This window comes from Fulmarus glacialis, unplaced genomic scaffold (genome assembly GCF_000690835.1).
Source record: "Fulmarus glacialis isolate BGI_N327 unplaced genomic scaffold, ASM69083v1 scaffold15054, whole genome shotgun sequence".
NCBI lineage: Eukaryota > Metazoa > Chordata > Aves > Procellariiformes > Procellariidae > Fulmarus > Fulmarus glacialis.
In genome coordinates this window covers 1-15,914 of record NW_009210029.1, presented here as the reverse complement: position 1 = coordinate 15,914, position 15,914 = coordinate 1, and the positions used below count along the sequence as shown (strand labels likewise).

Genomic DNA, 15,914 nt, shown 5'->3' with positions numbered 1-15,914 from the left:
GAGCTTTGGAGTGCTGCAAACAGGAAAAATAGTGATTATAATAAGGAAATAATTTTACTTGCTTATGTGGCCAAGGTAGCACCTTTGCAGTATACAGTTCTGGAGTATGATTTAAAAGTGTCAAAGTTAAAAAGTGTAGAAAGGGTGCAGAGGACAGCTGCGAATATCTTGTAAGGACTGGAAGATTTCTTTTTTTTGCAACAAGGTAAACAGAAAGACAACATGCTAAAACATTCTTTAATGTGCTTCATAGCTGTTTCTCATTTATTTAGAGAACTGACTTTGTTCCTCCGTTTCTGCTCCTGTATCTATTTCTGTAGTGCGTTAGGCATGTGCTACCACCTGTTACTTGCTCTGGTCTTCTCTTCTTAGGAGGAGAAACACCTTGCTGTAGTTGGTATATTGTGTTTTAAATATGTATGAAATTTAAGGCCAAAGAAGCACACCTTGTGCTTGTAGTAGGAGGTGGGAGGCTTATGATTGTCCTTAATTCACTTCATAATGTTGGGGCAACTTAGAAAGAAGCTTTGCCTTTTGCACAGTAAGTTCTTTCTGATACTGTAGTCTAATCAAATCCATATGTTTGAGTTAGCTTTTAGGTTACATTGACATTGTTTATCTGAGGGATTAGATGCACCAAGGATGGTGAATCCCAGGAAGGCTCGGGTGAGATAAATGAGGAGGTATGCAAGGAATGAAACAAAAGAAATTATTCAACCTCTGTAGAGAGTTAACTGGGCATGGCCTTGGGGGAAGAAACATACAATATGGCCAAATAAGGGAGAACCAAGATAAGCACTAAGAGAACAGAAACCGCTGATAAAACTAAAGAAACAACTACTTGAAGTATGGGTGAACTATCCTAATTGGCACGGTAAAAAAACCCACCCCCGGGCAGGAAAGCCCCCTACCAACCAAAGCCCCTTCCCCACAGAATATGCGCAGTAAGAAGAGAGGACACTGTGACTTTAAGTGAAGACGAGGCATTGCAAGAACCAACAGAAGCAAGAGTGACTAAGTGTAAATGTAAAAAGTACTGATGACTTTTGCTCGGAAAGTATAAAATGCTTACCGTGCGTTAACTGAGGTGTGCTAGCTTTGTGGAATTACCACCTAACACCCATCTCTGCGCAGACATGGAATAAACAAATATCTCAGCTCTGTGTGTGAGATTGGCTTACTGCACACCAGGTAAGGAACCCCGCTTGAAGGACAACATTACTGTGTTGTTTTTCACAAAGAAACATAGCAATAACTACAGTCTTCATCTCAGTATGTCCAAAGTACCTCACTGAAAATGGAACTTTTCCGTAGTGGGAAAGATGAAGATGGAAATCTTAAATTTGGTTCAGAATTTTGTAGAAATTCAGTCAGAAGACTGGCTTTATGTACTTGTAGTAGCCTATGTTATAAGAAAAAAATTCTGTAGGATTTTTTACTGGCTGCATCCAAGTTCTGACTTCTTTAATATTGACTGCAGGCTGGAGCAGTCAGTGTATTTCAGAACACCAGTGATTATTTTATCTTAAGACTTAATAAGCAACAAAAGATGTATTAAATAGATATCAGCTTAAGGGCTTGGCATTCTAAGATGTATAAGAAAACAGAAAGGTCACTTACACTGGACAGCTTTTTTTTTTCCCCTTTTTTCTTCTTAAGAAAGATAAAAGGGTTTTTCTTAATATGTGGTCACATAGAATTGGTAATAAAGAACATTTTTCATTATTAATCACGCTCATATATAGAGAGTTTTCAGATTTTCTGTTTTGAACCTGATATTTTCAATAGTTCCTGTATATTTTTTTTCCTTAATTCTCAGTTTCTACTTTTGATGATACTTGAGTGTTCTGAGGTGTATGATGTATGTTTTTAGAGAAAAGAGCAGCGAGTTTGGTGTCTGCAATAGTAATAAGCACAGGTAATACACTACTGTAAAATTCTAAAGGGTTTTGTTTTGTATTTATGCAAAGAATTCAGGCTATAGGTCTACTACAAATAAAAGTATCACATGTAGTCATGATGTTCCTGAGTATGGCATTATCTATTATTCTGAGGCTGTTTATCTTCCCAGTCTGTGCTGAAATTATAGGTAAGAACTTATTTAGGAGATCAAAAGCAAGTAGGAAAGGGGACAGTTCTCCACAAAGGAAAAATGCATTATGTTCCCACTCCCTTAGCCTGCAGTTCCATAAAGAAATTTTGCCAGACTTCTAATTAAATTTAATTAAATTAATTTAATTAAGTTTTTAATATCAGGCGCTTTTTCTGTGTCCACTGCAATTTCATATTCTAAGTCATTTATTACATTCCTATTTATTACATTCAGCTAACTGCTATATCCATAATAAAAGGGTTTTTTGTTTTGCAATAACCTGCTGATCAGAACATTCACATAAGAAAAGGGAGGTCTGTGTAAATTTCTGGCCAGAGGGGATTTAAAGCCTGCTCTGCATCCTTTAAGCAGCAATCTGAAAATCTGTGCAGAGCCATTTTCTTTCTTCCTGTTGATGCTGAAAGATGGAAATGCAAAAGACATGGGACTGAAGGAAAGAAGGCAAATGGAAGCTTATGTACTCTAGGGGTTAGGAAGCTTGTTTGGAAGAGCACAAATCCTGGTTTGCAGACATTTTTTATCTTGAGGCTTACTTATCTTTGTACTTCTTCTCCATATGGCTTAATAATACTTCCTTTCTTTCACAGTCTGTATTGCCTTAGTTTGTAAATCCTTCGCTGCAGCCTTTTTTTTTTTGTTTTAGCTACATGTTTATAAAAGTTTAACACAAAGTGTCTTTCTAAAAAGTCAAAATATATAAAAAAGCAGTTCTGTGATAGCTTTATGATAAAAAGGTACTATTGCTACTAACTGGTTGTTTTGAAAAATGTTACTAAAGGGTTTATTTTAATCATCAGTTCAGTGTCAGAAGCAGCAAACAAATTTTGAAATGTTTCATTTCCCTGGAAGAGAGGTATAATTGGAAATCATTTTAACATAAACATACTGCATGTATTTTTAGGTATTGCTTGCTTTTAAACAAATTTTAATTTAAATAAATACAGATATATTAGTAGTGTGGAGTAGTACCACTTTCATATATTCTTTTTGTGACATGCTTTGTTATCAAGAACAGAAATTAGCTGAAGCCACCAATGTATGAGGTGGTTCATACTAGGATGCATGAACTATTCAGTATCACCTTACAACTTCAGTGAATGCTATTAGTGAGTTCCCTAGGACCATTTTCAGCTGTTAAACAGCCACAAACAAGGAGTTGCCTAGGAAGTGTCCCTTTTATCTTCAAGATGTTAAGAAGCTTCATGTTATTCTGTCAGGTGAATCAGGCTGGGAGATACTGAATCTATATATTGCCAGGTTTGACAGCTCTCATCATTTTACGTAATAATTGCTTTGCATTGCTGTCTAGATGATGCAGCTTGTAGCAATTCCAACAAGAAGTACAATTTAATTCAGGCATACCACCCGTGCTTACACATATTTTACTGGCTCTCAGTAGAAAACTCTTCAAAATAAGTTAAGCTGTCGTGGTAGATCTTCCTATTTTTGGATCAGTACAAACCACAGAAATTAAAGACATCAGTAGCATTGGAACCTCCTGTAAGAACAGGGAGATACACTGAAACACCCAGATTTTGTCAGTATTTAGCCCACAGCTTGGTGAGTGTTTTTCCAGAAAGATTAATTGTTCGGGTATGTTATGATCTCCCAGGTGAAAAATTCTGGTATTCATGTGTTCCTTTTTCTCTACATTTTCCTGTGCACTGAAGAAGAGCAGCCAACCTACTGCATATAATTCAGTAGCCAAATTCTTGTAATCTTATCTATGCAGAATTTAGTATTTTTCAGCAGCTGGTAATTAGGTAAGGAGGAGAGTAAAGGTAAATATGTTCGATACCCACAGTTGAACAATACAATGCCAATTGTATTAAGGCTTTTTCTTGATTTTTTTTTTTTTTTTTTTTGTACTGTTAAGAGGCCTCTCTAATGTCAATATATACTCATTTCATAGGCATTTTAGCTGACCAATTATGAAAGAAATATTCCCTCTTAGGGGAAAAAAGACTACAAACTCAGAATATAAAAACCATAGCTTTCTTCAGTTTCTAAACTGAGGAAAGGCAGTATTTTGTAGCATCAGTAGATCCCAGTGAATTCCTGATATGGATGAATATGTTAATTTTAATGATTAATAAATAACACAGATTCTTTTTACGTTAAATAGTAACAGAGCCATGATGGCTCTTTTTAACAAGGAGATTGTGGATATAAGTTGTAGTTTTTATGGTCATTGCACAGATTTTCTTTTGAAAAATCATACTTGTCACTTAGCTCTTAGAACTTTTTTAGCAAAAAGGTCAAATATGGATGGGGAAAGTCTTCTGTGGATTCTTCAGTTATATGAAGATACTAGCTGCTTCACGTTGCATAATCTGTATGTAGGAATGCAGTTTAATTTCAGACAATCCAAAAAAAGGTTGAAAGAAAAATCAGTTACTAGCTATGAGATTAAAAGATCAAGTGGGTGTCAAATGGCATGAGTAAAGTAGTAATTGATTTTTATTGACTAGTGGGAAGAACATAGGACAAGAAAAGGCCAGTTGGCTGAAAGTCTGCCTTTGTTTTCTTTTATGCTAGCTCAGTGTCACCTTGATGCATTGTCACTATCTTTTAATCCCCTTTCTTTCTTTGAAAGAACTTTTTTCTAAATTAGTTGAATTAAGAGAAAAGTGTGGATGCCTGTTCTAAGGCTTTTCATTGTGAACATGCTTCTTGGCTAAAATTATTACAAAATTGTTATCAATATAACTTATGCTTTGGCATATTACTTGTATTAATCTGCTCGTGGGCTGCACATCCTGTTTCAGCATATGCAAGTCACTCTCCAGAAAGCACTTAACGCTGTAAAGCATGTATATCTTCTCATGAATCCAAACACAAGTTTGCAAAAATAGTAAATGAATTGCATTTTAAATTTCTAATAATTTCTTTTGGAGGACTTTGAGACTGGAAATTACAGGGAGAAATTTGCTGTTACCAAACAGCTGGTAGAAGGTGTTTGTCTGGAGCCTCAGGTTATTATTTGGCATTTCTTCAACGGTTGTTGCTAAGATATGTACAGACTAAATCTCATATTTCAAGAACAACATGTTCTTTAAAAGAACAGAACTTTGTCATTACAAAACTTCACTTGTAATAAAACTTTGCTTGTAATCATATAAGATGTTAAAATAAAATTAATCTTTTCCCCCATATGCTCGTAACCCAACTCTTTTGCCTCAGCAACTAGGAAAAAAAGGATCACCCTACTGTAGGCCTGACCAAATGGTCAATGGTCAGAAAATCAGCAAGAAAAAAGTAGTTGAAATTAGTCAACAATTTATTACTTTGCAGTTAATTAACTAAGAGACAGTTCTTTGTAGTTCATGATTTTGTGTATGTACCTGCAAATCCTCCCCATTAATACATGTTTAGACTTAGTCCTAAGCACTGGTGCTCACCTTTTCAATTAATTTTACTCTGTTTTGTGGTTCTTGACCTCTGTCGTCTTAACAAGCCAATATAATGATTCAGCACAGAATAAACGGGCATTTTGTGAAGTATTAGATTCATTGAATGTATGCAGATGGACTGTGTAGTGTATTTGTGGTAGGCTTGTTTCTTGGGCTTGCTGTTTGTGTAGGTCAGTACATATGAAGTGTATTTATATTTGAATTCCCTGTGAGCAAGGCAGCAGTGAACTGCTGCAGCACAAAAATTAATCCAAACTACAGGACTGTTCCTGGAGGTCTCTTAGGGAAGAGACCGGGAGACCTTATGAATAGTTATAGTAGGTTTCATAACAAAACTACGGGTTGAATATTCCCGCTCCACGTTATTTCCTTTCTCTTTCACCGTAGTCCTGTGAACACCTACTGAGACATCAAAATCCTTGCACATTTTGTGGAGTGGCATTGTTACACGTACTCGGTGTTTTACTCTCTGTAATCCAAAGAAATGTCTGTTGTGTACTAACATGTTCACTTACTCAGTATCTTAAAATACTCACAATTGTTAATAGAAGGCTAAATACATATCCACAAAAGAGATTACTCTCTCTGTACCATCTCCATGTTTACTGCGCCTAGTTCTGTTATCAGTATTAGTAAATGAATGCATATGTGTGCACCAAGAGTAAAAGCATTTTAAAGCACTTTGAAAAGGATTAGTAAGTCATTCTTTCATGTTTAAAAAAGTAACTGACATAATATAAATGGGAGTCAATTTTTTTTTTATATCCGTAATGTATATTTATATTCCATTTCCAATTTACGTGTTTTTTGTGGGTTGCTTCTGTGTTGGCTATTAAAAGTCATTGAGCTTTGAAAGGGTAATTCATTTATTTCAGCAGCAAATGTAGATTCAGGAACAGTACTTCATTATTTATAGAGGGGAACTAGAGCATGGAGCAGTTTGTCAATTTTAAAATGTTTTTCGCAGTACAGTGTTTCTTCAAAGGGCAAAGTAATGAATCATAAATTAACAAACATCAGGTTGACTAAGGTTTTTTTTTCTTTTCCGCTTTGTCCCTCTCCTTTTTTCCTGCATGATGTGCTCAGATTGGTTCTCTCCTCTGTTTCGGACTACTTTGCGGCAATGTTCACTAATGACGTAAGGGAAGCAAGACAGGAAGAAATCAAGATGGAAGGTGTGGAGCCAAATGCATTGTGGGCTCTGGTTCAATATGCATATACAGGTAATTAGAATGGAAATGGGAATTTCATCTAACGAATTGTCCTCCTGTGAACATTATATTCCATTACTAGATTTCAATTGCTCTTTAGAAATTATTATTCACATTACAAATTATAAATAGAAAGAAATCATCATTGCCGTTACCTGCGGCAACCTGGTAGGATGTAGTTTCTCTGATAATACTATATTCAGTTAGTTAACAAATTATATGAATATTTTAAATGTATCAGAACTGACAAAAAAAGGAATCTTATTAGGATTCCCTTTCCTTACATCATTATAGGTACCAATTTTGAAAAGCTGGTTATCTATTGCTGACAGTGATGTTTGCTAAGCCTTATATTCTGTCATGTAATTCTGTTGCCTCTGAGTTTTAGGGAATTTAACAAATCGTAAGAGCAAACTAATGTGATCTCCTTTTTAATGTTACTAGGTCGCCTTGAATTAAAAGAAGATAACATTGAGTGCCTGTTGTCTACAGCTTGCCTTCTTCAGCTCTCTCAGGTTGTAGAAGCATGCTGTAAATTCCTAATGAAGCAGCTTCACCCATCCAATTGCCTTGGAATCCGATCTTTCGCTGATGCGCAAGGTTGCACTGACTTGCACAAGGTGGCTCACAATTACACTATGGTATGTTGTTATTTTAAATATCATCCGCTTTATTTAGTAAGGAAAATACAGAATGTTTTCCTGAATAAAATACTCATGTTTTTCTGCCAGAAAGCCTTGATCATTTTCCAAGCAAGAATACACATATGTTCCCATGATGAGAAATGACAAAATAACTATAAAGTTGCTGGTTTAGAGTTGGAAGGAAATAGGCAAGCATTAATGGTTCCCTGTAACAGTAATGGGATTGTGTGATATGCATTTAATAAAATCATTCAAAAGCTTGTTCTTATTTCAAAAACTACAAACTTAACAGTGGGCAAGCTGCCATCATCTAGTCCAAAATAACGCATTACTAAATGAAACTGTAGAATTCTTGTTTTGTTATGAGCTGGAGTAATCGGGTTCTAAGTCATACTTGGGTTATGAATGTGGGCATTCATCAATATAGATTCTGCATTATCCTTAATTTTTTAGTAATGGGATGTCAGGATGGCATCAAACAATTTAATCTTAGGCTAGGCAATATGTGACTAAATACAAATTTGCCAATGATATTTTCAGAGTTAATTTATAGAAAGACTGACCTGCCAACGTAATTAAACTTCATCTTCTTAATAGTCATCCTTTTATTTTAATGTAAAACATTTTTCTTTTTCTTCTCACAAGCATATTTTAGTAATGTTATCAGCAGAAGAAGGCAGGGGAATTATCTCTGAGGCAAATCAGTTCATCTGTTCTTTGCAGTTTTGTGAGGCATTTTTCTCTCTTCTTGATGAAATTTCGCCTATGTAAGCTCTTGGGACCTGAATGAGGGCATGTAGATACTGCATAAGAGGTGTGGGAATGAAGATAGTACTTAATTTGCTTATGTGGCATGGCATTGCATTGCTGTTAAGCTATTGGCTTAGATCCAAGAGGTGTAATTTCTGTCTTGTAATTAGTATTAGAAATCCATGGCTTTTCCTCTTGCTGCCTTAGTTTTTGCTGGTTTAAAAACTTCTTTTTTTTTTTTTTTTTAATTATTTCTTCTTGGCTTAAAATAGCTTAGTATGTTTAACAATTTAAAATAGCTCTTTTTTTTTTTTTTTAATATGATACAATGTTCTTCCTCAGTGAGTGGATCTCTGGTGTGTTTAAAATCATGTACACACTGAAATTTACCAAAACAGGTCAATAAATAGTGTGCAGATTGTAACTTACATGTTTCTATTCTTGATCTTCATAATTGCTTAATCAAAAATAAGGAGACTGCAATTAGGTAGACAGTTGGGTGAAACAATAAAGATAAATGTGGCTTATGCCTTTGAGGAATATTAGAATTAATGTTGCGCGAGACAGCGATACAAAAAGTATGCAAAAAGACAAAAAGAGAACCTCCCTCCTCTGATCTATTTGTTCTTTTTCAGAATAAGTGTATATTTTGGTCTGTGCTATTGTCCTGTCCCTTATAAGTGGATTGCCAAGATCAGAACGGTAATAAATGTTCGACTAATGCATCTTTAAAGATGAACGTTAGGGATTATAGTCTTACTATTTTGTCTGGCAATTCATGACTTGTGGCGGAGAGAGGCTGTGAACTTTCTAAAAGCCATTCTTTTACAACACCTATCTTTCTTTTGTTCAGACCACGGGAAAATAGTTGTATGCCTTTTGGCCTTTGTTTACTTCAGTGGCAAAGTTGTTGCTTTTAAGGCTTCGATGTGGCTGAAATTTAAATTAGGTGGATTTTAAAAAGCCATTTTCAAAACTAATTAGTTGTGCTAGATGGATTCTTCCCAAGGCCTCTTTTAATGTTGTTTAGTTCCAACAGAGACATGAAATTGAATTTTAGTAAGAATGAGTAATAGAGAAGCAGCTTCTTTAGTTTGAAATGAATGTTGCTATGGAAACTGCATAGAAATGTGTAGTCCAATTGAATCTTCAATTAAAATAAATCCCCGAGTAATTTCATTTGTTTAAAAGCTGTTTGAAAAAAGGACATGTTCAACAGTAGTAAGTGCTAGCCACTTGATGCTCTTTCCATTAAGAAGTATTAAAGCATAAGGGTTAAGCGCACCTATAGCACCTGGAAATTCCTGTTTGTTAAAACAATGAATTATTTTTATGCTGCAGTGGGCAGCATAGAACCATGGTGGATTATACTGAGTATAGCACATACTTCTGGCTTTTCCATGTAATTTTGGTTCTTTTAAAGCACTTGAAGTAGAAGGTCATGAATAATATAAAATACTTAAATTTTAATTTATATACGTTACTTTGTATGAGTTTTTCTTTTCCTTTAGCAGAAAAAGATCAGATTGCCATATAACTGTTTTTCTGCAATTAAAACAACTTCTTGGTTTTAAAGGTTTTTGACACATGCTATAATTTGATAATCATCTTACCTGCTTCATTAAAATAGTTCTTTACATGAAGACTAGAAATTCAGATTAAATGAGCATTTGGTTGGACTGAAGGACCAATCAGTGAGTTACCCCCATAAGCTTACCTCTGTAATAGACCTGCTCTGTCTGAATCACGTTCATCAGTGTCATCGGAAAGCATTAGCATGATTTTATGGCATGATTTTAATCGCATAATACAGTGCGATGAAAAAAAAAAATGAATAAGAAGGATTTGAATGCTGCACTTCATATTAAAGATGTAGATGTATGTTATGCTAAAAGGACTTAAGCGATAAAGTAATGCAACACTTACTGTGTTGACAGTTGATAAGTTGTTTTTTCAGAGGAGAATAATTTTTAATGTTCTCATCAAAACAGGTCAATTTTTGACATTGCAAACTAAAGCTTGAAAAATCTTCAGGATGCATTAAGTGAATCATGAAATAAACTAAAGTGATCAGTAGTGGATTTAACGCTGTATAAAGAGCAACTCTGATTTTTATGCATCAGGGTTTTAAAATATAGTTGACAGAATCATGAGATGTATCTGGGTAAAGATATCTTAAACAAAGGTTTTCCTGTTTATATATAGTATTGGTGTCATACAATTACACATTTAGGAATTTTATTAGGCTGGCCTGTAGTGTATCTGTTCACTTTAATTCGTAAAGCCTTTTTGCACAAAATGCCTTTTGTGCATTTTTCTTGCTGTCTTTACAAAGTGAAAAGAAACATGCCTTTTGTCATCTTGTTTGTTTGAAACAGTTGATAGTGTACCTTGAATGAACACCAATAGCTCCTCTTCCACAAAAAAGTAAACTAAAGGGAAGTTAATACTTTCCAATGAGGAAAAGCTAGTCTATGTTATTTCCAGAACATGAAATGTCTATGGTGAGTAGTGAGGTGTTCTTAGGTAAGTGTCAGTAGCTTCTTCAGTAGCCAGACTTTAACTTTCTTTAATTACCAACCAAAAAAGAAAAAGCAGACACTCTAAGCATTATACATGATAGTGCATGAGTCAATCCCTGTGTAGATAGCTTTGTAATCTTTGTTGCTCAGCTTTCCATGCTTAAAGCAGAGTGAAAACCCATTTTGATTTTCATCAGAGGTCTTCAGAAGTATGTGAGCAGTGACAAAGTCACAAGATTCAGATAAAGTTAATTTTGGAGTTTGCATGATTTGAGCATAGCCAATGGCTGTTTATAAGAAGAAAAACTTAGAGAGGATAGAGTAACAGCTTGAGGCCAAGCATAGAAGCTAGGAATCTTGCAGAAGAATAGATGTGGGACACTTAGTCTTGCTTTCTCCTGTAAGGCAGGAGTTGAATAACAAAAAATCACTGCAATGCGGTGTTTATGATTTGGGAGGAGGAATCAAAGAGGCATAATTTATCTTTTTTTCTTGCAACAGCCAGGACAGTTTGTTCTTTTGGTAGAAGGGAACATGAAAAGGGGAGAAATTTCAGGATTTTTTTGTCCACAAAGGGCCAGACCCAAAGATTGTGTTAGTGCCTAAAACAACGATTTTATATTCTTGCACTGAAAATTGCAGTCCAAAATGTCCTGCTCGGTAATCATTTGACTTGAAAAATACTCATTCACTTCTCTTCACCTGTGAAAACCCAAGATATTTCTGTCTTTCAATTTCCGTAAGTTCTGCCTAGCACAATAGATCAGTGCTTTGCCTTGGCAAGACTAAATAAGTTTCTGCATGCTGCCCAGCCTGTTTTGAAATCCAGAAACTATGCAGAGAGGAGTCAAGCTACAATAGTTGTACTCTAAACAAACCCTGGGCACACCGAAAGCATTAGGTTGGTTTATCGCTTAACGCAGCAGTCAAAGCTGACTAAAAGTAAAGTAGCTGCTATCTGACATTTATCTGACTATTAATAGTTTACTAGGAGGTCAGATAGCTCAGTTCTTAGTGAATTCATACCTCAGTTGACCAGCTGAGAGAAGCAGCCAGTAGACAAAATTACATTCCCTATTTGCTCTCATTCAGATCCTGTGAGTCAAGCACCTCTTGCTTTTTGGCTGCCCAGGTTCAGAGTTTAAACACAGCCTTGTGGTTAGAGCTGCCTGTTGGGCCAGCTCAGTGTACCATGCTTCTCAGCCTGCTGGTGTTCTGATGCTCTCCAAGGTTCTTATCCTTCTGACACAGTGTAGAGGGAAACTAATGATCGCTGGGACTGGATTCCACTGTGGGGTTAAGTATCACTCAGAAATAAGCATCATGACATCTTATCTTTTATGCGCTTGTAACATTTTATTGCTCTGTATCAAGTCCAAGGCAGACCTGTGGTTAAGAATATCAGTATTATTCACTCTCCAGTTGCTGAAGGGTGAATTTAAGGTTATGATGTGAATGAGCAATACACAACATTAAGCACGGGGACTACGTGTTCCTGTTTTAGCTAATACATAAACCTCAGGCTACTCGTTTGATAAAGTTTCCAAGCTCTTTGAGGAGCTAATTTTGGGGGTGGGAACCTCTTTTTTTTTTTTTTTTTACTTTCAGGACCAGAAAGCAAGGGACTGAAACTGCAGACCGCTTGTTCTCTGAAATATCCTGTTCTTCCACAGAGAGTTCCCATAAGAAGAAGGAAAGAAAAGGCTAATGAGGAGGTTAAGAATGCTAGGAGATACACTGGCTCCTCCTTTTTGTCTTCAGAATCTCTGTCTGTAGAGGAAGAGGAATTGTCAGATTCTGATTATAAAAAACCCCAGACGTAGGCCAAAGAGTGGCTGTATTCCCAGTGGAATGCTTTGATACTATGCTCAAAAGGAGTCTCTGCTTTAAAAATAGAATGGGAGCAAAAGGAAGTTGAACTTGTTCCCATCAGAAAGCAATTGTCTGCAAGCAACAAGAAGGAAAATCAGGCTTTTTACACACAACAGCTGTTGAAGTGATGAAATCCAGTTGGAAAAAAGCTTTCCAAAGAGGATCCCTGACTGACTTATGCAAGATCAGCTTGTCGTTGCCTTCAGAGACAAAGGAAACTTTCCATGCAGGTGCTTTCCCCTTCCTCTTCCTGTGATCCGGATAGACAATATGGAAAGTTTAAGGTAGTAAGTGTTGGCTTTTCTCTTTGTCAGTGCTCACTGCCCGTTTACTCAGCAAAATTAAAAGCACAGCTCCAGCTTGCATATTCTCTAGGACAGAGAATCAACAGAAAAACAGCAGTGGAAAAAATGAACTCAGTGGAATCTGAATTTCTGTGAACTGCGTGTTTAAACTCTGGAAATAATTTTGATTGTTTTTCAGCTTCAGTTTTACTCCCAAGCATTTGATATCAGAGTAAAATAAATAACAGTGCATGTGTAGTGCTACTGAATATTGGTACAATCTTTTCGTTGTTTTTAATTCCTGTATTTGCTCATTTTCTTAACTTTAATTTTGTAATAGAGAGTTAAACGAATTAAAGAGGAAAAGACAGTTCTACCTCCCTTCTAATCTACTACAGTTTTCACTCGGACTACTTTTGTGTAGCCAATTGGATCTCTCTAGTAGGAAAGCTTTTCAGATATTAAATTTAAAAATTTCCTTTCCAAATTCTATCCAGGAATACAGATAACACTTTCAATTCTTTTCTTAATTTCATCTGCAGAGTTACCTGTGGAGTCACTTTGATCTTTGCCCTTAGACATCTTATAGCCATCTTATGTATGTGTGGCTTTCATGTAAGGCGGACTGGTTTACTGCTTCTTAGTTTTTTCCTCTTTGCTCAGCATTCTTTAATTAGTTAATATTTTTGGAGTACTGAGGTATAGCTTTGAAATTATTAGACTAAGCAATAAAAAGGAAGAAGTGTTACCTTTTTTGCTTTGTTGTCATGATGTCTTTTGCATATGCAATGCCAAACTGTACTGTATGTTTTTGTTGCCATTTTATTATATGCTAAATTCGTACCTGTTTTGCAGTGCAGGTCCTGCTTCTGCTCCCAAGTTTCTCCTTGTTTTTTTGACCTAAAAATCCCTTTTTTTTTTCCTGACATGTATGTGCTTCTAATCCAGAGTTTTTTCATTAGTGTGCAATTCTTTCCTTTTAAATCATTAAAAAAGATACTAAGTAAGGCTAATTTTTATATTAGGCCCAGTTAGTTTTTCCTGTCTGTGGATCTAATGCACTTTATCCTCCAGGTGTTTTGGAGGTACATGTGATGGCAGAGCAAAACCAGCATCCTGTTGGCTAGCTATCTAGCAATCAACAGTGCATTTACTAAATTGACTGTAATACTGTTTTTTTGCCATGAAGTTTCTCTCAGTTTGGAGTATGAGGTTAACCGAGTTTTGAGCTACCAAAATATAAGACCATGTTGTGATTCATAGACTGCTTTTAATTTTCTTTCCTTTGCTGCCTTGTAAAGGTGTGTGGGGAAAGAGGATAGACATGATCTCACCCTTTTCTGTTACATTCGGGTTTCTCACTGTAAGTTCATAGTGCTGATTGTGTTTCTGCATACTTTTCTGCTATTTCTGCCTAAGTTCATGAGAATGCTTACAGAATACTCTGCAAGTCCTAGTATTACGAAGTAATAGGATATCAGTGTCGGAAATGTTACATATTGTAACTTTCCTATTTTGAAGTAAGGATTTATTCTGGAAATGACAGGATGAAAGTTAGAAAATTGAATCCTATCAAAGTAAATATTGTTAATAAAACAAGGCATGTACAATATTGTGGATTCTTTGTATGTTTTGCTCCCCAGTCAATCAGATCAGCTGTATAAAACCTACAAAATAGTAAAATAAACTTAAAATAATCCACTTAAAATCAACAATAAAATTGTTAGTGGTGTTTATTTCCTCTGAAAACTTAATGCCATAGTTTAATCTAGCAGTATTGAAAACAGTTAGATGTGCCCAGTAGTTGTAGCGTGTTGTGCTCTTTGCTAGACAAAGCATCTTACGTTGTATTCTACATTGTCAACAGGAACAAACTGCACCTTTTATTGTCTTTTAAACTATACTTCAGAAAGTATTTCTTCAATTTGCAGTGCCAGGATAGTAACTGCCACAACCCATTGCTTGTTTCTGTCTATCCACTTGCCCCTCAGTTGCCCCACAACTGTCTGTGGGACTGAATGACAGAGTTGGGGAAATGATCAGGGGTCAAAATCACTCAGTACTTTTTTTTTTTTTTTTTCCTCCCAGGTCAGTTCTCCAGTGGTATTTACTGGCACAACTGAGGAATGGCGTGAAGGGAGGGAAAAGAGGGGAAGATATAGTAGGAGTTCCATAAAATGTCTTCAAAGTATGATGTCACCTGTATTAAAAATACTTTTCTTTTTCAGGAAAACTTCATGGAAGTAATTAGAAACCAGGAATTTCTATTATTGCCAGCCACTGAAATTGCAAAGCTTTTAGCAAGTGATGACATGAATATTCCTAATGAAGAAACTATACTGAATGCACTACTTACGTGGGTTCGACATGATTTGGAACAGAGAAGGAAAGATCTCAGTAAACTCCTGGCTTACATTAGACTGCCTCTGCTTGCTCCACAAGTAAATTGCTCAATTCCTCTCTAGTTTCTACCATGGTTACAATGGGCATAATGTCTACAGCATTGATATATTGATAGTGACAAATCATAAAAGCTTCAGGATTCTTAATGATTTGGATTCTTAGAGCTGCATATAAGGACTTAGCATGTTGCATAGGCATGACAGTTTGTGTCTGTTTGTGAACTGCAGCGTATTCTGATCCTAACCTGAGATCAGTTGGGACACAAGAAGGGGTGGAGCTGCTAGGAAAAAATTGCTTCTGTTGCCTAGAAAAATGCTTATCAAGGATATGTTTGTCACTAGAAGGTGTGTCCTTTTTAAATTTTTTTATGGAACTTGCACAGTTTATTTGGATCATTACCTTTCCTTCATATAAATATAGCTATCCTTGAGATTTAGGAAATAGAATTTGAATAAATTATTTGGAGTGATTTTTCTTCTATTAACTCTTGATAAACCATCTTTGGGTACTTTTTGTTCTTCCCAATCAATACTTTTTCTCCTTCTTGGACATTTACACACAATGTTGAGGAAGACTTGGACTCAGTTTGTTTAAATAGTTGTGAATTACAGTTTTCCTAGTCCTGTAGGAATGACTGCTCTTGTTAGTGTCATGTGTAGCATTGTATTCGTTATCTGATAGAATCATAGAATCATTAAGGTT

The 15,914-nt window shown here is 35.7% G+C and overlaps 1 protein-coding gene across 1 annotated transcript in view; it reads left to right on the top strand.

Annotated features, from left to right (window-relative positions):
- LOC104076235 (kelch-like protein 5) overlaps positions 1-15,555 on the top strand; it is a 17,081-nt gene extending 1,526 nt beyond the window's left edge. Inside the window, exons 2-4 of the mRNA XM_009577040.1 lie at positions 6,613-6,749; positions 7,182-7,378; positions 15,038-15,555. Coding sequence (XP_009575335.1) covers positions 6,613-6,749; positions 7,182-7,378; positions 15,038-15,274 — 571 coding nt within the window. The 3' untranslated portion in view covers positions 15,275-15,555. The remainder of the gene's footprint in view (positions 1-6,612; positions 6,750-7,181; positions 7,379-15,037) is intronic.
- The last annotated feature ends 359 nt before the right edge of the window (positions 15,556-15,914 follow it).